General features: G+C 43.2%; 1 protein-coding gene across 1 annotated transcript in view; it reads left to right on the top strand.

Moving 5' to 3' along the window:
• The window catches only part of LOC126188687 (facilitated trehalose transporter Tret1-2 homolog), a 101,951-nt gene extending 81,106 nt beyond the window's left edge, over window positions 1–20,845 (top strand). Inside the window, exons 4-5 of the mRNA XM_049930293.1 lie at window positions 20,540–20,626; window positions 20,661–20,845. Coding sequence (XP_049786250.1) covers window positions 20,540–20,626; window positions 20,661–20,845 — 272 coding nt within the window. The remainder of the gene's footprint in view (window positions 1–20,539; window positions 20,627–20,660) is intronic.
• The last annotated feature ends 5,712 nt before the right edge of the window (window positions 20,846–26,557 follow it).

Genomic DNA, 26,557 nt, shown 5'->3' with positions numbered 1-26,557 from the left:
CAACATGGGCGCATCTCGAAAAATCTAGTGCCCTTGGATGGGCTAGGACTCGGACAGCTGCATTCATTCACGAGATGTGGAGTGTAGCGGTCATCTTTCAACTCTCTAATTTTAGCCTAAGACAGCGAGAATGCTCCGTGACTCTCACAAGCAGAGAGACAGATCGTAAATTAAGCACTGTGTTTGAGGTGATAGAAATATGTAGAGTGCTGTCTGGTATACTTTGATGATCTATGTGGTCGAGAATTAACACTGAATGGATGTACTGAGCAGTCATCTATCTACATTCGCAATTATACTCGCAATGTAGAGAATGGGAGGTTTAGTTATGACACTGAAACTGGGGAAACATGCTGTCACACCATTGGCCAGTGTTGAAGTTACTGTAAAATTGCTAAAATTGTTCGTGCTGGGAACTGTGTTGCTTATTATTATAGTACATCGGCGGTGTCTTTTCTATCACATCCATGGATTGGTGCGCTGTTGGTTACCACATAATGATTGACTGACAACGCTTGTTTGATTGGGGAATGACTTTTGTGGATGGGTAAAGAATAACGATGATAGCATGTTGGGCTGACTGATTTGAACAGTTGGGAATCTGCATCGGACTGTAGTATCTGTATCTAGTTTCTAGACGTACCACATTGCACCCATTTCCGCCTAATGGTCAAAACACGCTCTTGTTGCACTAACACAGGTCGTTCGGTTTCTACATGGGTTGGAGAAGGTGGTAGATATACCTTTCTCGAACTTCTGCTCAGTTCCAACTTAAATTGGACCCATCAAATGCCAATTATTTCGTATCGCCAGTGAGCAGTTATTGACGAAGTATTATACTTAGTAGTAGGGGTGCATGATAGGTTTACCTTGAGCATCAGGCTTATAAAGTATGTGTTTGTGTTCCGACATATGCAAAGGAAATGACTATGTCCAGTCATAAGGAAAGTATGGATTTGACATGGGGTACTGTGATAGCATGGGACGAGTATGTCAAGTCATAAGAATGGTACTGATATTTCTGTTTCCAGAGCCACAGCCATCAACAGAGAGTATTTCCAATGTCGAATGTCGTTCAACTGAGACCACGATTGTAACATTTAGTTGTAAGTACAGGGGTAAAATATATATGTGACCGCCTTCTAAGGATAAACATTCTACCTGTGCATGCTTGGCCTGCAGCGCCGTTGACCTGTGCAGGATTGATTCACGTTTCCCATTAAAGGTAGGAGCTGTCAGACTGGAGATGCCTGTTGGATTGTAGGAATAATGCTTAGTATGCGTTGCATAGCTTTCGTGATTGCGTGGAAATTTGAGAATGAATACGGAGGTGCGTTTGCACTGGACCATTATTCCCTCCCATGTAAATTGTTCGGTTGACTGCTTCAGCTCATTTCGCGCCTTTATTTAGTTGAGAAAAGATCGATTGTGGGTTGTACATCTAGCATGTAGAAGAGACGTTTGCCGGTTCTCTAGACATGAAAAACAGCTTAGTTGACCTTGTGAATTGTAGAGATGATTTCGAATCTGTTACATCACCGACATCGGTATTTGAGAGTGTAAATATCATTTGTTTCGAGTCTCCGAATAAATGTCTTCACAGACGTGAAAAGTATCTAGTAAGTCAGTGGTTTACAGCAAGCCCCACCTAGCTAAAGTTTCGTGTTTGTATAGAAATAATTCCCACTCTGTATCTTCGGAATTACGTTGCGTGAGCCATTGGTAGGATATTACTGTGTGCGAACAGTGCGAAACTAGATATGTTCTTGTAATCCTAGAGTCCAGAGATAGATGTATAAACACGAGGATGCAGGCAGGTCCGGACCAGAAAAAGTAACGCACTTGTACAAGGGGGGGGGGGGGGGGGGACGAGCCAGTCTTTGCACAACAGTTCTGATAGTAACTTCGATCCACTGACGTCTATTTGATGTAAAAGGGATAATTTTGTATGGCAGAGGATATGAATTGTATGTTTACTACACAGACAATACACGGGGATATATTTTTGGGTTGGAGATTGGTTTCACGCTGTAATATTCAAGCTACTGTCCTCAGTGGGAGAGCAGTGCAATTGAGTAAGAGACTTTCCGTATTTGACGATGTGTATGGCACTTTGGAAGGTTTAGTTGTCAGTGCAATATGGCGATCAGTGTAAAGTAGTTTTTAGCCGCTTAAAGGCACGTCTGTAGAAAGAAAGAAAAGGCGGACAGTGCTTCCCTAGGACTGAGGATAATTGTGACATATAGCTGGTGTATGTGTGGGCATACCATAAATTTTTCGGATGATGTACAGATATAAAAGATAACTGTACTGCTTGTGTAAAATGTGTATATATTGCATTGTTATGTTACTATGGCTTATGTTGTGAAAAATGTGTATATATTGCATTGTAAAGGTGCTGTGGCTTATGTTGTGGTATGACTAGAGAAGATGACTGTGTGTCCAATCGTGAAGGACATAGAGATTCAGCACATCAGTAACCGAGAGGGTATGAGAGAGATATTTTATATGGAAAATAATGTGCTCTGTAGGTACTGACATTCGTTCCAGAAGCACGGCTACCATGAGGAGACATTACCTGTACATCCATTGGTGTCAGACTGTAGTAGTAATCGTAATATTTATTTGTAGTTATATGCTCTTTTCGTATGTTCCTTGCTTCCAATATTCTTGTGAGTGTCATATGTATTTGATGGTCTGTAGACAACTTTGTGGGTTTAACTGTCGATGCAATTTAGTGAACTGTGCAAAACAATTTTAGCGCAAAAAGTCTCATCTGCAGAAAGGAAGAAAAAGGTGGATGGTGCTTCCATATGGGCAGCATCAGTAATTCAGCGGGTAAGTTCCATAAGAGCCAATCTTAATGCTCCATTCATTCACATGACATTCTTTGTTCTGGGATACAGGTGTCTCTACATAGATGTGAGAACATTTGTGTATGTTGAGAGCAAGAAAGGTAACATGTGACGGATGAGGGTTATTATATGCTATTTTCGTAAACAGATTCTGATAGGGCAAGAATTTCCATGCATTCAAGTTGAGACATCATGAAAACTGCTACAAAAGATCATGTTAAGTATTTCTGGGATACTATGCAATTTACTGGAATTCGACCCTGTTCTTATTTTAGATAGCCATGTGGCTTCAGTATAACATTGAGAATGTTGCTAGATGTGCTTGTAGTTACACGTGGCGATGCATAAGCCACATGTCACGAGTGATCCGTTAGAATGGCTATTGAGAAAGCAGCTTGTACTACTCTGTCATCAATGGTAAAGACACATGCTGCCCAGAGGTGTCACATGTATGAGAGGAACGTGAGCGCGCCTTGGATTTCTGTGACGTCAGTAAACACTGACTGATACCCCAAAAGTAGAGGGAAGGATCACCTGCATCTGGCGGCGGCCCGCACCTGTGACAGTGCATGCCCCTGGAGTGACTGCTCTGTAAATAAGTCTTCGTACCCGTCTGATCACGTCAGCAATGGTGTCTAGGGGAACACGTATTCCAAGAGGAATTTCTCAGGTGTCAAGTATGAGAGGGATGTCGCTACTTCATGCATGCATGTGCGCGGTTTGACAGCTGACGGCCACGTCACTTCACAGGGACTGCCACTAACCGCCTGTGCATTCCATTGGACAGGGGGTGGCGGAGGGTGCTTGCATGTCTGTTGCATTATTTAGTGAGTGGGCTTGTAGGCTGTGCTATGCATTATTTGGACAGTTTAGAATTTCGTGTCTGCACATCTGTGCATTGCATTATTTAGGAGCAGTTTGCATGTCTGTATTGAAATTATTTCGGTAATTTAGTAGGAAGTTACGTGGTTGCAGAGCGTTATTTAAGAGTAGTTTACAGGTCTGTGGGCTGTGTATTGTGACCCCAAGCATGTGTTTTGTGTCAGTGTGATATATATACTCTGTCCCTAAATACAATGTTCCAAAATAAATACACTCCTTTCTTACTGTCTCCAGCAGCCCAGCACATGCTGAGTAATTTTCGCGCCATTTCCCCCCTCCACAGACCACCGTCTTGGATTATGTCATAGGATGGATGGCAGCACCTTTTGGTGGCAGTATTGTGTACTAGGTCAGTTGGAGTCTAGATCTCGTGCTGGAGACATTGCATGCAAAATAGAAACTTATGTCTAGCACAGCCATTATGTCCACCCACCATTTCTCCCCACCATCTTGGATTGTGTCACAAAACAGTCGGCAGCATGCTCTGGTGGAGGTACTGTGTACTAGGTCCAGACCTTGTGGTGAACACACTGTTTGCCACTATCTTGGGTAAGAGTATTGTGTCATCAGTTGATATCATGGCTGCCATCTTGGATTACATCATGGAACCTACGACAGAACCCTCTGGTAGTGGTACTGTGTACTAGCTCAGTTGGATTGCGGACCTCATGGCGAACACACTGGATGGTGGTGCTGTCTCCAATTGTTTACATAAAAACTGGTGCATGATTTAGACAGTTGATGATTAGCAAGCATGTTTACAGAATCTTTTAGATGGATTATTAGTTTGACAATTAACGATTTGTCTGGCTCTCTGGACATAAATGTATTGCATTATTTACGAGTGGTTAATATGTCTGTATGCTGTGCAATGCGTTATTTTGACAGTTTACAATTAGCAAGGACAAGTGTGGAGCATTATACATGAGTTGTTTAGGACTAGTTTTCAGGTATGCATGCTGTGTGGCATGTCAGAGCGTGTGTTCTCTATGACAAGTATACTCCATCCCTAAATAAATTGTTTCAAAATAAATACAGTCCTTCCTCTCTCCAGCAGCCCAGTGCAGCTGAGTCCTTTTCCTACCAATCCCTAGGAAGAGATGGCGGTCGGGTGACTTAGGTTAGTGGAGGTAGTCCAAGTGTCCTTTCTCTCACGCTATTTTCTTAGCTTAGTAGAGATACTCGAATTGACCTTTCTTTGCTAGCAAAATTCACACTTAGTGCAAGTTCCTAGGAAGAGGTGGCGGTCGGATGACTTAGGTTAGTGGAGGTAGCCCAAGTGATCTATCTTCCCGCGATTTTCTTAGGTTAGTTGAGATAACCGTGGTGTGATGCATTATCCTGTTGGTATTTGAACTTCCCTCCATTTTTCTGTGGGAAGGGGAGGGGAGAGGGTTACGTTAGTGGAGGTTGCCCAATTGACCTGCCTTTGCTCCAAAATTCAACACTGCGTCATATGGTCGTGTATCATTGCCATATACTTCCAACATCCTAACATGGACTCTTGCAGTGCTATTCCACTCAAAAAACACTCCATTTAAACAATGGGCTGCGCCGTTTTTAATTTGCTCACCCTTATGGTACTGCAAAGGAGGTACCTTATCATGAGGACACACATTATGTAATCAAAAGTATCCGGACGTCTGGCTGAAAATGATTTACAAGTTCGTGGTGCCCTCCATCGGTAATGCTGAAATTCAATATGGTGTTGGCCCACCTTTAGCCTCGATGACAGCTTCCACTTTCGCAGGCATACATTCAATCGGGTGCTGGGAGGTTTCTTGGGGAATGGCAGCCCATTCTTCACAGAGTACTGCACGAGTCGAAATATCGATGTCGGTCAGTGATTCCTGGTACGAAGTCAGCGTTCCAAAACATACCAAGGGTTTTCTATAGCATTCAGGTCAGAACTCTGTGCAGGCCAGTCCATTACAGGGATGTTATTGTTCATCTTTATTAACAGATGCTCGATCGTGTTGGAAGATGCAATCGGCATCCCCGAATTGCTCTTCAACACTGGGATTCAAGAAGGTGCTTAAAACATCGATGTAGCGTGTGCTGTGATAGTGCCACGAAAAACAAGAAGGGCTACGAGCACCCTCCATGAAAACACGATCAGGTCATAACACCATCGCCTCCAAATTTTACTGTTGGCACTACATACTCTGGCAGATGACGTTCACCGGGCATTCAATATATCCACACCCTGCCATCGGATCGCCACATTGTGTACCGTGATTCGTCACTCCACACAACGTTTTACCACTGTTCAATCGTCCGATGTTCACGCTCCTTACACCAAGCGAGGCATCGTTTTGAATTTATCGGCATGATGTGTGGCTTATGAGCAGCCAAGAAATCCAAATTTTCTCACCTCCCGCCAAACTGTCATAGTACTTGCAATGGATCCTGATGCAGTTTGGAATTCCTGTGTGATGGTCTGGATAGATGTCTGCCCATTATACATTACGTCTTTGTCAGTCAACATACAAGATCAGCCTGTACGCTTTTGTGCTGTACGTGTCCCTTCACGTTTCCACTTCACTATCACATTGGAAACAATAGACCTAGGGATGTTTAGGAGCATGGAAGTCTCGCGTACAGACGTATGACACGAGTGACACCAAATCACCTGACCACGCCGGCCACGGTGGCCGAGCGGTTCTGGGCACGGAGTCCGGAACCGCGCGACTGCTACGGTCGCAGGTTCGAATCCTGCCTCGGGCATGGATGTGTGTGATGTCCTTAGGTTAGTTAGGTTTACGTAGTTCTAAGTTCTAGGGGACTGATGACCTCAGCTGTTAAGTCCCATAGTGCTCAGAGCCATTTGAACCTATTTGAACCTGACCACGTTCGAAGTCCGTGAGTTGCATGGAGCACCCCATTCTGCTCTCACACGATGTCTAATGACTACTGAGGTCGCCATGTGGAGTACCTGGCAGTAGCTGGCAGCACAATGCACCTAATATGAAAAATTTTGGTTTTGGGGTTTCCAGATACTTTTGATCACATAGTGTATCTCAGTACAGAGGCGTACTTTTGATAACATATTGTTAAGTGTAGCCTCATGACTATTTCCCACACGCTGTGAACGGTTAACTACATTCTAAGACAAAAAAAGAAAAAAGACGCGCCACGAAGAAATTATCGGAATGCGACGTAAATCGGTGGATGTGATGTATGGGTACAAACAAACAAATGACCTGAATTTCAGAAAAATTGGATGATATATTCAACAGAAAGAATTTCGCAAATTCAGCAAGTCAGTAACGTGTTGACCCTTGCCAGCCGGTGTGGCCGAGTGGTTCTAGGCGCTTCAGTGTGGAACCGCGCGACCGCTACGGTCGCAGGTTCGAATCCTGCCTCGGGCATGGATGTGTGTGCTGTCCTTAGGTTAGTTAGGTTTAAGTAGTTCTAAGTCTAGGGGACTGATGACCTCAGCAGTTTAGTCCCATAGTGCTCAGAGCCATTTGCACCATTATCCTCACACCTCATCGGTACAAGGCGCGCACGCTGAAGTGGGCCTAACTGGTCGTCTTATGTCACATACGAATTCACCAACGCCAATTAAAATTAAAGACATCTTAAAATATTAATGACTCTATAAGTATATTTGATTGTTATTGAAGAGGGAAAGCTCACTCTTACGAAGCCCTTAAAGTTCGCTGACCTATTTAAATTAGGCTGTTGGATGCTAGGTACACATTATTACAAAATGCGGCCAGGAATCGGCCGGGCAGCTTGCAGCCGCGGGCCGCATTTTTTTTTTAGTCAGTAGGCCAGTCTGTTGTTTCGAGATTTTTTACTCTGGAGCGGACGATGCGCTGCGTCCAAAGTACCTGGAAGACTAAAATTATGCCGCAGACTGGCATTTTTTCGTGATATCCTCTTTTCTGGGAGAGCTAGACTTGTAAGGTATGCAGGAAAGATTGTGTGAGGTGTGGTTCAAATGGCTCTGAGCACTATGGGACTCAACTTCTAAGGTCATCAGCCCCATAGAACTTAGAACTTCTTAAACCTAACTAACCTAAGGACATCACACACATCCATGCCCGAGGCAGGATATTCGAACCTGCGACCGTAGCGGTCGCGCGGTTCCAGACTGTAGCGCCTAGAACCGCTCGGTCACACCGGCCGGCTGTGAGGTGTGGAAAGCATGAGGGAGGTATAGGCAGAATTAAAGCTGCGTGTCGAGTTGTGAGACGTACCTGGGCAGCGTAATCGGTAAGAGCATAGCCCGCGATGTACAAGGTTTAGGTTTCTAGTCTTGCTCAGGCGCTCAATTTTAATCTGCTAAGAACTTTGCATGTCGTAGAGAAGCCATAAAAGGGAGCAGACGTCGTTCACGTCATGGCTCGAGCACTGCCTGCAGATGAGAAGGATTCTAGGTAATTTGAATTACTACAGAAAGTTGACGTTGCCTCAGGATGGATAGAATATTTTGCAAGGAATAGGGTCGAGAAAATCTTCAAGGCTAAGATTGTCTTGAAATTTGTCAACAAAATTTGGCCTTTAGGAAAATCTAAGTTAATATTAAACTATATGAAGGTTTGATGACATACAGTGGTTAAATCCGCTACACCATCTTAACCATTCTACGAGCTGATAGTGGGTAACCTATCAGGGGCTTTCAATAAGTAACGCAACACATTTTTTTCCCTCAGACCGTTTCGGTTGAAAACTGCGAAACTTGTTGTGGGACATCATGGAACATTCCCGCTTCAGCCCTTACAGTTTCATGAAGTTCCGATAGTGACGACGCTACACATAGCCTTAAAAATATCTGTAACGCGGATGCGTTCCATGCAGAGAGACGCCATTGAGTTACGTTAGGTAGAAAACCAGAGCGACGCAGATATTCATAGTCGCTTGCAGAAGGTCTACGGAGATCTGACGCTGAACAAAAGCATGGTGAGTCGTCGGGCGAGGCGTCTGTCATCATCGCAGAAAGTGGCGCAAACCTGTCCCATCTCCCAGGTGCCGGCCGGTCGCACACAGCTGTGACTCCTGCAATGACGGAATATGCGAACACTCTCATTCGAGCTGATCGACGGATCACAACCAAACACTTCGTTGCACACCTGGACATCTCGGTTGGTAGTGCTGACATTCTTGTCCACCAATTGTAATACTCAAAGGTGTGCGACCGCCGAGTTCCTCGTCGCCTGTCAAAAGACCATGAACAGCAACCAAGTACCATTTATGCAGAATTGCTTGCGCATTATGAGGCTCATCCTGACGAGTTTTTGTCGAACATAGTCACACACGATGAAGCATGGGCTCATCACTTCGAAACAGAGACAAAAGGGTAATGCATGAGGTGACGCCACACCACCTACCTCCGAAGAAAAAAGTTCAAAGCCGTGCCCTCAGCCGGTTGAGTCATAGTGACAGTCTTCTGGAACTCTGAAGGGTTTATTGTGCTGGATATCCTTCCTCATGGTGCAACGATCAATACGCCTTACACGATGGAATTTTAGCATCTCTAAATTTGTATTTTCTATTCCTTTTGGTTCACAAATGCTGTTTTGTTGGTTTGACAACTTCACATTTACAAAGGCATTACACTACAGTGTCATCACTATGGAGAACGCAAGCTACTGCTCCATACGTGTAACGCTAGTAATTGCATTTTATACTACAGGCCATTAAAATTCCTCATCTCGGAGGCCGTTGGGATCCAGCACGGCGTTCCGTATTACCCTCCTGAACCCACCGATTCCATATTCTGCTAACAGTCATTGGATCTCGACCAACGCGAGCAGCAATGTCGCGATACGATAAACCGCAATCGCGATAGGCTACAATGCGACTTTTATCAAAGTCGGAAACGTGATGGTACGCATTTCTCCTCCTTACACGAGGCATCACAACAACGTTTCACCAGGCAACGCCGGTCAACTGCTGTTTGTGTATGAGAAATTGGTTGGAATCTTTCTTCATGTCAGCACGTTGTAGGTGTCGCCACCGCTGCCAACCTTGTGTGAATGCCCTGAAAAGCTAATCATTTGCATATCACAGCATCTTCTTCCTGTCGGTTAAATTTTACGTCTGTAGCACGTCATCTTCGTGGTGTAGCAATTTTAATGGCCAGTAGTGTAGTTATAAACTATGTATAGCACTTGAGACAGTATGACTCAAGACGTGCAAGTAACCACATTATATTCATTCAGTATTTGAATATGAGAAAGTGATCGCCAACAAACTTTATACGTAATGTCAAACCTTTACGAAACTTTTGCTCGCTGACAATCCCCACTAACTGATGAGAGAAAAAGCGTTTAACGCTTACTATATATTCGCTGATCGGTCCGTCATTTTTCTGGAATATTCCGAAAGGCATTTTGACAATTCGGGAACGATGAGGTAGTGCATTGGCTTGTTTAAGGTGGAGCTCTCCTATAAGCTAGTGCACGCTACGTAAATGGGTGCACTACACTGATCAGTTGCCTCGTTTCTGGTTCAGTGGCCAGAGACTCTGTTGAACGTAACTGGGACACCATTCCATTCAATCTAAACGTCTCCTGTCTACGAATACCTCCACTCCCACATCTCACCCCCACAGCTCAAACGGCGATTTGTATCGTCTCATAGGATCCCCGACGGACTTGTGCCCTGTCGTCGGCGTACACCAACGAGTACTGCGAATCATGAGTTCACAATATGCTTTTTTATGTTTACAGCATGCAATGACAGTGTTGTTGTGTCCGTAATTGCTTTCCATGATACACGAAATGCAACTGCCAGAGTAACACGTATGGAGCAGTAACTTGTTTTCTCCACAATGATGACGCTGTAGTACATTGCCTTAGTAAACGTCAAGTTGTCAAACAAAGAAGACAGCATTTGTGAACCAAAATGAATAGAAATTCAAATTTAGAGACGCTGACATTCTATCGTGTAAGGCATATTGATCATTGCACCACGAGGAAGGACATCAAACACACTAAACCCTTCAGAGTTCCAGAAGACTGTCACTATGACTTAACCGGCTGAGGGCGCGGCTTTGAACTTTTTCTTCGGAGGAAAGTGGTGTGGCGCCACCTCATGGATTGCCTTTTGTCTCTGGTTCGAAGTGATGAGCCCATGCTTCATCGTGTGTGACGATGATCGACAAAAAATGGTCACGATCAGCCTCACAATGCGCAAGCAATTCTGCACAAATGGTACTTGGTTGCTGTTTATGGTCATTTGATAGGGGGCGAGGAACTCAGCAGGCACATTCCAGCTGGTGGACAAGAATGTCAGCAGTGCCCACCGAGGTGTCCAGGTGTGCAACGAAGTGTTTGGTTGTGATCTTCGATCAGCTCGAATGAGAGTGTCCGTATATTCCGTCATTGCAGGAGTCACAGCTGTGTGCGACCGGCCGTCACCTGAGAGCTCGGACAGGTTTGTGCCACTTTCTGCGATGATGACAGACGCCTCGCCCAACGACTCATCATGCTTTTGTTCACCGTCAGATCTCCGTAGACCTTCTGCAAGCGACTATGAATATCTGCGTCGCTCTGGTTTTCTACCTAACGAAACTCAATGGCGTCTCTCTGCATGGAACGCATCCGCGTTACAGATATTTTTAAGACTATGTATAGCGTCGTCACTATCGGAACTTCATGAAACTGTAAGGGCTGAAGCGGGAATATTCCATGATGTCCCACAACAAATTTCGGAGTTTTCAACGGAAACGGTCTGAGACAAAAAAAAAAATATGTTGCATTACTTATTGAAAGCCCCTGGTAGGTTACCCACTATCAGCTCGTAGAATGGTTAAGATGGCGGAGCGGATTAAATCGCTGTATGTCGTCAACCCTTCATATAGTTTAAGATTAACTGCGATTATCCTAAAGGCCAAATTTTCTTGACAAATGTCAAGACCATCCTTAGCCTTCACCGAGAGCAGCGGCATTTGAGTAGAGTTCTCAGCGTTAACAGACAAGCAACACTTGCATGAATAACAGTAAAAATCAATGTGCGACAAACGACGAACGTATCTGTTAGGACAGTGCGACGAAATTTGGCGTTAATCGGCTATGGCAGTAGACGACCGACGTGAGTGCCTTTGCTAACAGCACGACATCGCCGGCAGCGTCTCTCTTGGGTTCGTGACCATATCGCTTGGGCCTTAGACGACTCAGGTGAGTCCCGATTTCAGGTGGTAAGAGCTGATGTTAGGGTTCGAGTGTGGCGGAGGCCCATGGCTCCGTGGGTGGAGGAGACCCACGGAGCCATGGGCCCAAGCCGTCAACAAGGCACTGTGCAAGATGGTGGTGGCCCCATAACGGTGTGGGCTGTGTTTACATGGAGTGGAATGGGTCATCTGGTCCAACTGAACCGATAATTGACTGGAAATGGTTATATTCTGCTGTCTGGAGGACATTTTCCGTCACCCATGTACTTCATGAGCACAAACAACGATGCGACTTGTCTCCAGGCCAAAATTGTTTTCCGTTTGCTTGAAGACTACTGGACTATTCGAGCGAATGATTTGGCCACCCATATCGTCCGCCATGAATCCCACCGAAGTTTATGGGACATAACCGAGAGGTTAGTTCGTGCACAAAATCATGCACCGTCAACACTTTCTCAATTGTGGAGGGATATAAAGGCAGGATGGTTCAGTATTTCTGCCGGAACTTCAAACGACTTGTTGAGGCATTGCCACGTGGAGTTGCTGCACTACAGTAGGAAAAGGATATGTGATCCGATATCAGGAGATATACAAGGACTTTTGTCACCTAAGTGAACCCCTCTCAATGCTAAGAGATTAGTTATAAAATTTAAATATTTTTAAACAGTTCAGTTTATCTGAAGTTAATGTATTCAATTTAATTACGAGTACTAGCCTTATAAGCGAAAAGGCTTTAAAATGGTTCAAATGGCTCTAAGCACTATGGGACTTAACATCTGAGGTCATCAGTCTCCTAGACTTAGAACTGCTTAAACCTAACTAACCTAAGTACAGCACACACACCCATGCCCGAGGCAGGATTTCAACCTGCGACCGTAGCGGCCGCGTGGTTCCGGACTGAAGCGCCTAGAACCGCTCCGCCACAGCGGGAAAAGGCTATAGGCCTCCACATTACAGCATACTGGTAAAATTGTGCAAGAGCCGGCGCTGATGAAGGATGATTGAAGGACGGTGAAACCACGAGTACGTGACAAGGTGTTGAATGGCCACACCTCATATAGAACGTGGAGGTTGGTGGGTTGTCCTCTCTGTAGAATTGGACAGGTATGCATCTGTGGAAAATCTAGCGACAGTGCACAGTGCTGGCGCAGGCGTTTATTTTATGGTGCATACTGTTCAGCGCGCGCCGGCCGGGGTGGCCAAGCGGTTAAAGGCGCTACAGTCTGGAACCGCGCGACCGCTACGATCGCAGGTTCGAATCCTGCCTCGGGCATGGATGTGTGTGATGTCCTTAGGTTAGTTAGGTTTAAGTAGTTCTAAGTTCTAGGGGACTGATGACCTTAGAAGTTAAGTCCCATAGTGCTCAGAGCCATTTGAACCATTTTTTGTTCAGCGCGCATTGTTGAACTGGTGCTCAGCTGTGTTTTAACGCATTGACCCAACGAGATCATCATTTACGATTGCAGTGGGCACGGAGTCTATGAGATTGGACCGTGCATCAATATAAACGTGTCGCCTGGCCGGATGAGTCCCGTTTGTTGTTACACATGGTCGATGGTAGTGGTTAGAGACGCTATTTCCCAGGAGAACAGTTGCTCGAAACATACACTGTCCCACGGACGGAGGTCAGTGGGGTTGTATTATGCTATGGGTGGAATTCCTCTGGGCTTCTATGGGACCTATGGCAGTAATCGAATACACGATGAGAATGAGAGATTACACGAACATTACTGCGGTCCATCTGCATACCTTCATGCTTGCTGTCTTCCCTAACGGTGATGGCATCTTCCAGTAGGATAATGGTCTGTGTCACAAGGCCAGTATTCTGCTACTGTGATATGAGGAGCAAGATAGTGAACTCACGTTGCTGTCTTCCTCTTTTTCCACTTCGAGATGCGTCAGTATGTCACTTCTTTGCTGGTTGGGTTGCGTTAGGTTGTAGTGAGGAGAAGACGAGACAGCGAGCTCATCGGTCACATCGGGTTAGGGAAGGACGTGAAAGGAAGTCGGCCGTGCCTTTTCAAAGGAACCATCCCGGCATTTGCCTGGAGCGATTTAGGGAAATCACGAAATACCTAAATCATGATGGCCGGAGGAGGGATTGAACCGTCGTCCTTCCGAATGCGAGTCCAGTGTGCTAGCCACTGCGCAACCTCGCTCGGTTCTCTTTGATGGTTATTTTTGTCGCTACTCATCAGTATTTTCTGAATCGTTCTGTTTATTTCGTTTCCGTTGTTTTCACTGCCAATCTATCATTATTTGCCTATGTTCTATAATACACTACTGGAAATGGAAAAAAGAACACATTGACACCGGTGTGTCAGACCCACCATACTTGCTCCGGACACTGCGAGAGGGCAGTACAAGCAATGATCACACGCACGGCACAGCGGACACACCAGGAACCGCGGTGTTGGCCGTCGAATGGCGCTAGCTGCGCAGCATTTGTGCACCGCCGCCGTCAGTGTCAGCCAGTTTGCCGTGGCATACGGAGCTCCATCGCAGTCTTAAACACTGGTAGCATGCCGCGACAGCGTGGACGTGAACCGTATGTGCAGCTGACGGACTTTGAGCGAGGGCGTATAGTGGGCATGCGGGAGGCCGGGTGGACGTACCGCCGAATTGCTCAACACGTGGGGCGTGAGGTCTCCACAGTACATCGATGTTGTCGCCAGTGGTCGGCGGAAGGTGCACGTGCCCGTCGACCTGGAACCGGACCGCAGCGACGCACGGATGCACGCCAAGACCGTAGGATCCTACGCAGTGCCGTAGGGGACCGCACCGCCACTTCCCAGCAAATTAGGGACACTGTTGCTCCTGGGGTATCGGCGAGGACCATTCGCAACCGTCTCCATGAAGCTGGGCTACGGTCCAGCACACCGTTAGGCCGTCTTCCGCACACGCCCCAACATCGTGCAGCCCGCCTCCAGTGGTGTCGCGACAGGCGTGAATGGAGGGACGAATGGAGACGTGTCGTCTTCAGCGATGAGAGTCGCTTCTGCCTTGGTGCCAATGATGGTCGTATGCGTGTTTGGCGCCGTGCAGGTGAGCGCCACAATCAGGACTGCATACGACTGAGGCACACAGGGCAACACCCGGCATCATGGTGTAGGGAGCGATCTCCTACACTGGCCGTACACCACTGGTGATCGTCGAGGGTACACTGAATAGTGCACGCTACATCCAAACCGTCATCGAACCCATCGTTCTACCATTCCTAGACCGGCAAGGGAACTTGCTGTTCCAACAGGACAATGCACGTCCGCATATATCCCGTGCCACCCAACGTGCTCTAGAAGGTGTAAGTCAACTACCCTGGCCAGCAAGATCTCCGGATCTGTCCCCCATTGAGCATGTTTGGGACTGGATGAAGCATCGTCTCACGCGGTATGCACGTCCAGCACGAACGCTGGTCCAACTGAGGCGCCAGATGGAAATGGCATGGCAAGCCATTCCACAGGACTACATCCAGCATCTCTACGATCGTCTCCGTGGGAGAATAGCAGCCTGCATTGCTGCTAAAGGTGGATATACACTGTACTAGTGCCGACATTGTGCATGCTCTGTTGCCTGTGTCTATGTGCCTGTGGTTCTGTCAGTGTGATCATGTGATGTATCTGACCCCAGGAATGTGTCAATAAAGTTTCCCCTTCCTGGGACAATGAATTCACGGTGTTCTTATTCCAATTTCCAGGAGTGTATACGTAGAATGTGAATGAAAACGTTGCTCATAACTTCTCATGTAACTCAAGCTTGTTTTCAGTGAGGTATTTGAAATGACTTAGACAATTTTATTATTTCGACCTAGCTAATTTTTCCGTCGAATAGTTCCCATTTTTATGGGCAGCATTGAGTCCACATATGTGCTAGTGTAGCACTTTAAGTGGAGGAAGGATGGTAGCTGTCGTATTGTAAGAAAAATGAGTATCAGTGAAATAATAGTTCCCCCAAAGAGGGTAATAACAGTGGTTCAGGTTCGTGCTACTCATACATCATACACTACCCTTACACTTCATGAACTGCCGATAATAATACATGGTGATATAAACAAAAAACTGAAGTAATGGTCACAAACCTACCTCAAAAGTGTTATTATATTGTTCAGTAGTACTCATAAATTTTTCCTATCCGCTGACGTCAGTCGAAATTGAAATCTCGTCCAAATACGGGCCTACCTTTAACATTTTGATTAATTACCTTGGTGACGGCTACAACAGTGCTAGTTGTTAAACAAAAAAACACGCCTAACCGTTTTTGTATAAGTTTAGAACCGGTGTTCCTGTATTTACTTTCTTCTTTACAAAATCCTGAGTTCACGGGATAATGCACTGTCGTAACCAAGAGAACGCCTGCATCTCTTACTGTCTTAGTTGTATCCACATTGCGTTACCAAGTAACCTTTACAACAATAACAAGCAATTTTTCAGGTATATTGAAACTAGTGTACACAAGCCTCAGGTTATCCCTCATTTGAATCTTTCTAATGTCATAATATTAGCAAAATTTAAATACACTCAATGAAGAGCATTTAAACGGTAAACAACATAATGCTCTCTCTAATCCATATTCGGGCTATCTCCATTAGATGAAGTGTGAAGTTCACAAATAAAATACTTTATTTTATATAACATATTAAAAGTTTTATTATTTATCAGACAACCGAGTAATAATTCAACAGATACACCCATATACAAGTGCAAAATGTATCAATTTTTTTAATAATATGTGACAGAATGAATTACATTATATTATATAGCTACCAAATTTTGCTGCTCCTTACAGTGGAAAGAGGAACTTGGAATTATTTAGTCACAAAGTTCACACGCTGTTGTAATGCAATGTTCATCATATATTGGCTTTTTATATTTCTTGAAACATTTTGTTGTTTCCTCTTCCTTTTGTTTCATTGAGATTTGCGTACAAAACAGTCACCAACGATTTTCAGACGTGCATGCACCTGAACTCGGGCTCGTTCACTACCTATTTTTCATGTGGCTCATCTGCAAAGGGGGTCGCTAGCGAACGGTTGCATTTGCACCCTTACTATTGAGTCATATATTGGCTAGCTTTTGAACAGCAGTGAAATGAACTATACACGCCCAGGCTGTGTAAATGACTGCCTCACAATCGTGGTGGCCTTATATCGGCGTAACCACGGGGCAGCGCGTATCTTGTCCAGCACAAACACTCCGGTACTGCTAATGCACCGATTTAGTTCAGAGCCCCCACACTGACTGTTCAAAAGCCTAACATTAGACGGACATCCGATTCCGAAATACTATGGACTAGGGAAGAAAATCCTATCCCGCACGAGCCCCCAATTGCAACTGAACTCTGGCACGTCTACTACCTATTTCTCACGTGGCTCATGTGCAAAGGGGGTTGGTAGTAAACGGTTGCATTTGCGCCCCTATTATTGAGTCAGATATTGGCTAGCTTTTGAACAGCAGTGAACTGAACTACACACGTTCTGATTGAAACTTATTTATTCAAAAGAAACACTTTAACTTTGTGGCCATGCATTTTTAAGTTCATAAATAATAATCGATGCAGTTCGTACACTGTTTGTATCACACCCACACACTTTCACTTTGTTCCTTCGCATACACTGGCGTCCATGCTTGCACTCGCGTCACTTTTGCCGCTCCCAACTTGCCGCCACAGCGGGCAATGCACAAAGACCCCATTTTCCCGCTCGTATCCAGAGTCCTGAGTCGGGTCACATGACACCACACTAGTCAAAATAATCCCTAAACATGACCACAATTCGTTTACAGAATTTTATAATATTTAAATACTTAAATCTAAATACATTATATAATTTTACTCATTTATCACCACACTTTTATAATTCTTTGCAATTAATAGAAAACCAAAACACTACGTAACGGAAATACAACGCCCATCAAAACACAAAACAAGTATTTTCCAGTCTATTTTGCCCAGCATATTATCGCTGTTGCTGTGCTTTAAATTTAAATTATGAACTACTTGAAAGAGCTCCATATTATCCCCTGTTACCTTACATGCAGAAGCATCTCGTTTTGCCTGAGCCGTAACTTGTTCAGGAACCAGAATTAGAAGCCCTCCTATCATGCACTCAGTACCCAACTTCACGGGAAAATTTTCTCAAGTAATTAGGATTTGATGATCTAGAGATAATGGAAGGCATTGCCAAATACAGAAGAGGGTAACGCTACAGGTTTCAGGCGTGAAAATTCTACAGACGAATAGACGAATGGATTCCGAGTAAGGAAGATGCTGCTGCTTTAGATACGGAAGATGCTATTGATGTTTGTAATGATACTGAAGTTGAAAGAGAGGCAAGTGATATAGCAGCGATGGAAATCACAGAGCTGACGAAGACGGTGAAGCGATTATGTCTTCCGCAGGTATTCTACGTGGTAAAGATGGAACTAAATGGCATAAGGAACCTTTTGGGACAAGAAAGTTGCTGAAGCATAATATTTTGCGGGAAAGGACTGGTCCAACACGTACAACAAAATTTCTTTCTATAAAAGGCATCTTCAAGAGTATGTTTCCAGTAGAACTGTATCATATAACAGTACGTGAAACCAACAGGAAGGCAAATTAGGTATTCAAAAATTATAACACCAATTCAGAGTCCGCCTCCGTAGCCCAGCGGTAGCGTTACTGCCTACCACGCAAGGGGCCCAGGTTCGATTGCCGGCAGGGGACTGGGTGTTTTGTGTCCATCATCATTTTCATCGCCATCCATGAGAACCCGGAGCTGAGGCTCACAATAGCAAAGCTTACACAATAATGATCAGTTCATTACGTTCTGTAGCAGAAATACAGAAGCAACAGTAGCCGGCAAAAATTAGAACGCCTTGTTGCAATGATTTCGTATGCACCCATGGCTCAGTGTTGTCAACCGTGACTGTACAACAATAAATTCGTTAGGTTGCCCCGGTAACTTGGTTATAGAACAAAGTATAATTTTTGGAGTGTGGATACAAGGCATAAACATTACCACTGGCGCGCAGTTCGCCCTTGGCGTAGCGCAATTTAATGTATTTCAGTGTTCAAAGGGGATGGCGCACGAAAACCTGGCCCCGAATACTAAACCGTTCATTGCCGCCCGCCTGTTGTCATCAATTCAGTATATATAGATGTTCTGCATTGTTGTTGTTGTTGTTGTTGTGGTCTTCAGTCCTGAGACTTGTTTGATGCAGCTCTCCATGCTACTCTATCCTGTGCAAGCTTCTTCATCTCCCAGTACCTACCGCAGCCTACATCCTTCTGAATCTGTTTAGTGTATTCAACTCTTGGTCTCCCTCTACGATTTTTACCCTCCAAGCTGCCCTCCAATACTAAATTGGTGATCCATTGATGCCTCAGAACATGTCCTACCAACCGATCCCTTCTTCTAGTCAAGTTGTGCCACAAACTCCTCTTCTCCCCAATCCTATTCAGTACCTCCTCATTAGTTATGTGTTCTACCCATCTAATCTTCAGCATTCTTCTGTAGCACCACATTTCGAAAGCTTCTATTCTCTTCTTTTCCAAACTATTTATCGTCCATGTTTCACTTCCATACAAGGCCACACTCCATACAAAAACTTTCAGAAACGACTTCCTGACACTTAAATCTATGCTCGATGTTAACAAATTTCTCTTCTTCAGAAACGCTTTCCTTGCCATTGCCAGTCTACATTTTATATCCTCTCTACTTCGATCATCATTAGTTATTTTGCTCCCCAAATAGAAAAACTCCTTTACTACTTTAAGTGTCTCATTTCCTAATCTAATTCCCTCAGCATCACCTGATTTAATTTGAATGCATTCCATTATCCTCGTTTTGCTTTTGTTGATGTTCATCTTATACCCTCGTTTCAAGACACTGTCCGTTCCGTTCAACTGCTCTTCCAAGTTCTTTGCTGTCTCCGACAGAATTACAATGTCATCGGCGAACCTTAATGTTTTTATTTTTTCTCCATGGCTTTTAATACCTACTCCAAATTTTTCTTTTGTTTCCTTTACTGCATCCTCAATATACAGATTGAACAACATCGGGGAGAGGGTACAACCCTGTCTCACTCCCTTCCCAACCACTGCTTCCCTTTCATGTCCCTCGACCCTTATAACTGCATTTCTGCATTAGCCTATTTATTATTTCTTCATTATGTAATTATTAAATCTATTTGTTGTTGTATCTGCTAGTGGCGGACAACGATTCGTGTGTAGTTGGCGAACAGTCTGTGCTCGGGGCCTGTTTTTTGTGCTACCCTTTAAAAAAGAGGATAGTACAGACAGGGATAGTACAATGTATAAAATATTTTTTTGCGAATAACTTGTCGTATACCCTTGTCTTAATCATAAATAGAATGCAGTTTTATGTCGCTGAATGATGAGGATTGTATTCATGTTCATTTTAATAAAACAGAAAGATGTGCATTGCCTATACTATTGAAATTTGGTTACTGTTTAGATATGAAAATAATCTGCCATAAAAAATTGAGTAGAAGACTCGCGTACAACAATTTATTGTGTTTTCGGTTAAATTTAGTTCTTTTGAATATGTTTCCAAACTCAATGAATCAGTTATGTTAAAAAGTGACAAATTCAGAATATTGCCCCCCACCCCTTCCCACTCTTGCATAGTTTTCTGCAGTCCCACTATGGCTCTGGCTGATGGGTCGCTTTGCCTTCGCAGGTGTTCAACATCCTGGGGATCGGCCCACTGCCGTGGGCCGTCGTGGGCGAGGTGTTCGCGTCGGACGTGAAGGGGGTCGCTACATCGGTCGTGGCGGTGGTGCAGTCCATCCTTTTCACAGCGCTCAGCAAGCTCTTCCAGGTGATCAGCGACGCCACGGGCATCTACGCCGTCTTCTTCCTCTTCATGGCCAGCGCCGTAGTCGGCCTCGTCTTCACATTCTTCTTCCTGCCTGAGACTAGGGGCCGCACCTTCATCGAAATCACGCGGCACTTCGAGGGCGAAGAAGACGAAGAAACAAAGTAGCCATTTTTCTGACTCTGGCTGAAATAAAGAACTCAAATTCGTCCGAGTGGGAGTAAAATTCATTTGGAAATTTAAATTACCCACAATTCATTGAATTAACATTTCAGTCAAAGACAGAGAAAAATCTGTTAATGTCTCTGCATCGATGCAAAGAGTACGTTTCTTGCCTGTGTAGTCAGCCATGTGACTGGTTTGATGGGGGGCAGACGCAGTATTCTCTCTATCGCTAATCTCTTTGTCTCAGAGTAGCATCTCTGCCAGACGTATGGAATTATACAGGGTGTTACAAAAAGGTACGGCCAAACTCTCAGGAAACATTCCTCACAAACAAAGAAAGAAAATATGTTATGTGGACATGTGTCCGGAAACGCTTACTTTCCATGTTAGAGCTCATTTTATTACTTCTCTTCAAATCAGATTAATCATGGAATGGAAGCACACAGCAACAGAACGTACCAGCGTGACTTCAAACACTTTGTCACAGGAAATGTTCAAAATGTCGTTGATGCAGCCCTGGAGAATGGCGTATTGTATCACAGCCGTCCACAATACGAACATTTGGTACCGGGGTTGCGTAGACAAGAGCTTTCAAATGCCCCCATAAACGAAAGTCAAGAGCGAATCTGTTGTTGACAAGCGTACGAACACTTCGACTGAAATGTGCAGGAGCTCCATCGTGCATGAACCACATGTTGTGTCGTACTTGTAAAGGCACATGTTCTAGCAGCACAGGTAGAGTATCCCGTATGAAATCATGGCGGTGATACGAGGAAGTACAGTACATACTGACGAAACTAAAATGAGCTCTAAAATGGAAATTAAGCGTTTCCGGACACATGTCCCCCATAACATCTTTTCTTTATTTGTGTGTGAGGAATGTTTCCTGAAAGTTTGGCTGTACCTTTTTGTAACACCCTGTATTTCATATGTATTCCAATCTCTATCACTAGTACCGTGAATGCGTTAACATGTGTACTATCATCCTGTTCCTTCTTTATTTAAGTCGTAAATGATCGTATGGCATTTATTGACCGGGATATCCCATTTGGGGTTCGGCCGCTGCATCATTTTCCATATATGATTTTTATCGTCGATTCTGTGGAGAATCTGAGTACCTCCTCCTTTCTTATCATAGCTGTCCACCTAATTTTCAACATTGCCCTGTAACACTACATATGAAACATGTTGGTTCTCTTATTTTTCTGTATTTCCACCGCCAAAGATTCACTGCGCTCAAGACGTGCTTTCTTATAAATATCTATCTATATGTCTATGTTTGATACTAGCAGCCCTATTTCGATAAATGATGTTCCCTTTACCGCTTGTAGTCTGTTTCTTATATCTACGTCCTCATTCACTTCATCTACTACATTTTACTTAATGTTGGTGTTACGTTTATCACTAATTTCGTTCCTGCTACTCCTCACTACTTTCGTCTTTCTTTGGTTTACTCGCAGTCCATATTATGTGTTTATTGTAGTGTTCAGTCCATTCAGTAGGTACTGTAATTCTTCTTGACTTTCACTGAGTACAGCAACGTCATTAGCTAATCTTATCAATGATATCGTTTCACCCAGAAACCGAATCCCACTTCTGAATCTGTCTTACATTCTGTTATTGCTTCTCGCACCAATATTAAATCAGTTATCTTGGTATTCCTTTCTGATGAGCAGTCTTACAAGCTGCAAAGTTTTACAAAGCCTCTTCCACACTCATACCTGAAAGTAACAAAAGCATTACAAATTTTTAATAATTTACTATTTTTTGTTATGAAATGTTTTTATGTAACCAATATCAATATACAGATCTACATTATATGTTATGGTATTACTACTATTCTAAAATAAGTTAAAAACCTATTTATATATATATTTTAAAAAGTTTCTTAATTTGAAGTTTGTATATGTTGAAGGTTTGTGTATATTTGTGATGTCAGTTGTTCAATTTTCGTATGATAGTTGTTATCTGAGACGTTATGTTGTGTTAAAAGATTGATTATGTATTCAGTGTAGAAATGCAAGTTACTCGATACTCGATACAAAAGATACAAGAACTGATAACATGACTAAGGAATCGCTTACAGCAGTGTGCTTTTGCACAAGAGATTTTTGGCTCTGAATAGTGTCCTTTTTCGCGTACAACTCTCTCGCGAATTGTTAAATTGTTATTCTTTAGTTTATTTATTCTCTTTGTAACAACACATTTACGAAGAGAGTTACGTGAAATACTTTTAGCAATGCTGTGCTTTGCTTTTCTTTATCATCATTACCTTTTAGCGGAATAAAATGTATATATGGAAGTCTGATTGTTCTGGATCTGGCCTACAATTTAAGGAACGATTTTTCGTAACTGCAACTCATGCTAAGAATCAATATATCTTCCCTACTTCATAGTGATTAAAAGTTGAAATTACTTTGTTATGAACACTGATGTTACAGTTCGTATGATCGTTCAAAAATACAAGTTCGCAGTGGATTTTATTTCTCGTTAAAATGCTATTTCATACCACGACTAGCCCAAGAACATGAGACTCTCATTAAAAAATACGTTGTCACTATAAAGTTTGCCAGATCAGAACGGAGCACAGCAAGATTCCTATCAGATTCTGAAGGTACATTAAATTATTTGCACTGTAAATTATATCCTATCAGCAGCCCGCGTCAACCTGCAACACATCATAAAATCTGCTGATCTTCACTGCCAGTCTGGGAACTAAAAGAAATAATATTATTTTACTATTATTTTACCGCTTCCTTGCGGTATGCTCGACTATATTGTACGTCGTTTAAATACGCCGCGGCAGCGGCTCTTCGTTCTCCACGCAGCTCAGCACCACAGATAATATTTATATAACTGAAAAATGTCTCAACAGGATGGGATAATATGCAAGCAAGCTTAACAATAAATAATACAAGATTTCATTTAAACAACTCTATTAAAACCTTTAAATATCTCAGTGATTACAGACCTTTGTGAATTCACGTGTAATGGCGTACATTGCTTAGTCTCGACAAAAGAGCGCTACATTCGCGTTCTCTACGACAACAACAGGAGATCTTACTCGCACAACTTCCAAATCAAGAAGACAAAGACATTAATCTACATCACGCATTATATACTAGTTCCTTTTTTAATCTCTGTTTAACATTTATCTTCTGTGTCGGTTTTATTACTCGCCGACGCAGACGTTTTCAAAAATAAATAATAAAAAAAATATATAATTTTATGCAATGACACAATATGATACATCTAATTCTCTAATTACTACATAATATATTGTTTTTGTTTCTCTAGACGTTACAATGTCCCCTGGCAGCAATTGACTAACGTTGGAAATGTTCGGCAATATGCTGCCACTAACGTCTGTTTGGTTATTGTCTGTTACCTTGGTTGGATCATTCACTTTACACTTCTTAGTTCCTTTACACTGTAGGTTTAATTACACCTTTTATACTGTTCTTACACTTTGCGAGGTGACCGTCAACCTAGTCCCAGGGTCATTACATTTATTTGGCTCCCCCATTCGGGCTACGTGCGATCAGAAAACCTGGGAAAACAGCGCCGGAGCCATGGTCATCTCACCTGGTTTGTTTTAATACCCAGTTTGATCACAAAAAGTTCAGATTCTATCCAATGTTCACATATAACAAAGGCTATTTGTGAGATCATGTTAAACTTTTAGTCTCTTTGTTACCCATATAATATTTGTGTTTTGGATTGTAATGAAAGTCACTTATTACACATTTTTACAGTAGTATCATGAATCGTCCTTGCATTTACTCGCGACAATTGGTTTAAAATGTCTAGCATTCATGCGAGTATACTTCATTAACATGACGAAAACATATTATATCTATATATCACTGAACCAATGAATACTTTGAGTCCGTATTGAATAACTCAAGGAAAAAAAAACAAATGTTTGTCTCGTCATTTCGTGTCCACTAAACCCTATTCATGTTAGTGCATTAAATACATATTTGATAGTTCATTTGAATGACAACAATGTTGTACGGAGCTGGCGGCGCGAAGCAATTGTTGAGTAGCGTCGTCTGGAACGCCGCGTGCCGACGGCCGCTGGGTTCGACGACCGGCTCTCAGTAACAGCGACGTCGTGCTGACGTGGCGCCCAAGCAGTCGCGAACCGCGCTGAACCATTCGCCGATGTCGGCGAGTGGCAGTGGTTTACCGCGACCGGCTGGCTGGCGGCACGGCACTCGTCTCGGCTTCTCCGCATGGCTCCCCGTCGTAGCGCATGAAACAAACATTCCACAACGGTGTACTGTCTTTAAGGATACAGATTACTAGCTGTGGAAGAAGATGCAACTTGTTAAAAGCGTTTATTGTTCAGTAAGCCGTCGCTTCACTGGTATGCACAGGATGGTTTGGCGTGATAACAGGTTTCTTGTGGCATTGTGACACTGGTATTCAAGGTTCGTCACACGCACATTGTACTACACATTTTCACTCACTCTACGGTTGGTACACTGCCAGAGCGTCTTTCAACACGTGAAAATGTTTCGTAACACACATACTAAATGTCCCCGTCGAGCGATGTTCGTTTAAATCGACTCCGAACGGATCAATAACTACTGTTTTCATACACTGTCTATTGTTCGTTGAGCACTGCACTAGGACAGTTTATCACTCAACACTAGACTTATCGACGTATATATTGGTGCAGATACAACAGTCATTTTCTGTCCCTGCTACACACAATATTCCGTCCTTTCCTCCATTGTTTATGCACACAGTTTATTTTTTAATACCTTTTAACTGTTCTTCGCATACTCACTCTAATCTACATGGCGTCTATTTGTTTTTACCTTATCACAACACACTTTTCATATTGTTACTAGGCGTATATAGCCCTTTTGTAAAATTTTTTAATTTTCTTATCAGTGTAGCTTGCCTGGTTATCACCCATCTATCAAACAGATTTTACCATGTGCATGACAGCTTGACTTGGGCATATTGCTCAATAAATACTTCATTTAGCACTAGCATTATTTTTAATGATTTTTCCTATATGACTACAGTGTAGGTTCCACATTGGTTGACTTAATTCGCGTATCGCGTAATGAATATTCAAGGGCGTGTACCAAGTACACAGGCTTCAATTGAAGCATTGTTATATACAAAGCGGAGTTTCCACGGAACCGGCTTGTTTTTTGATTAGCTTATGCTCCAGTGTCGTTCTCAAATCACTACTGGCAGCAAACATCACATAATTGTTGCATATTACAAAGTCCATGTTTGGCTAGTCAAGACTCTCTCTCTCAGGGTTCCTTATTCTAATACAATTGCAACAGTTACCTTACTATATTAGATTGCGTCATTAATTGCACTTACACACTACACATAGAAAATGGTTCAAGAAATTAATCCTTTGTATAATGATTCAAGAAATTAATCCTCACTTTATCAACAAGAAGATTGTTCGTTGCTTAATGAGCATATAATATTTTAAATGGCTCTAATTGTCTGTAAACAAAATCTTTCCTGTGTAAGCTATTGCCTACTTTCTGAATCCACTTCCTCCAAGTTTCATTACACACAAATTTCTTTCTTAATACTAACATACTTATATTCTAAAACACAATTAAAATCTTCTTACAACTATTACTCTTTATATGTGATATGTCACTGAATAAATAACTTCACATCTTTACGTGGATACAATCCTTTGATCTTCCCCGTATGGGGATGTGC

This window comes from Schistocerca cancellata, chromosome 5, assembly GCF_023864275.1.
Source record: "Schistocerca cancellata isolate TAMUIC-IGC-003103 chromosome 5, iqSchCanc2.1, whole genome shotgun sequence".
NCBI lineage: Eukaryota > Metazoa > Arthropoda > Insecta > Orthoptera > Acrididae > Schistocerca > Schistocerca cancellata.
Note: the sequence above shows the minus strand (reverse complement) of the source record. Positions and strands in the feature narration are given on the sequence as shown.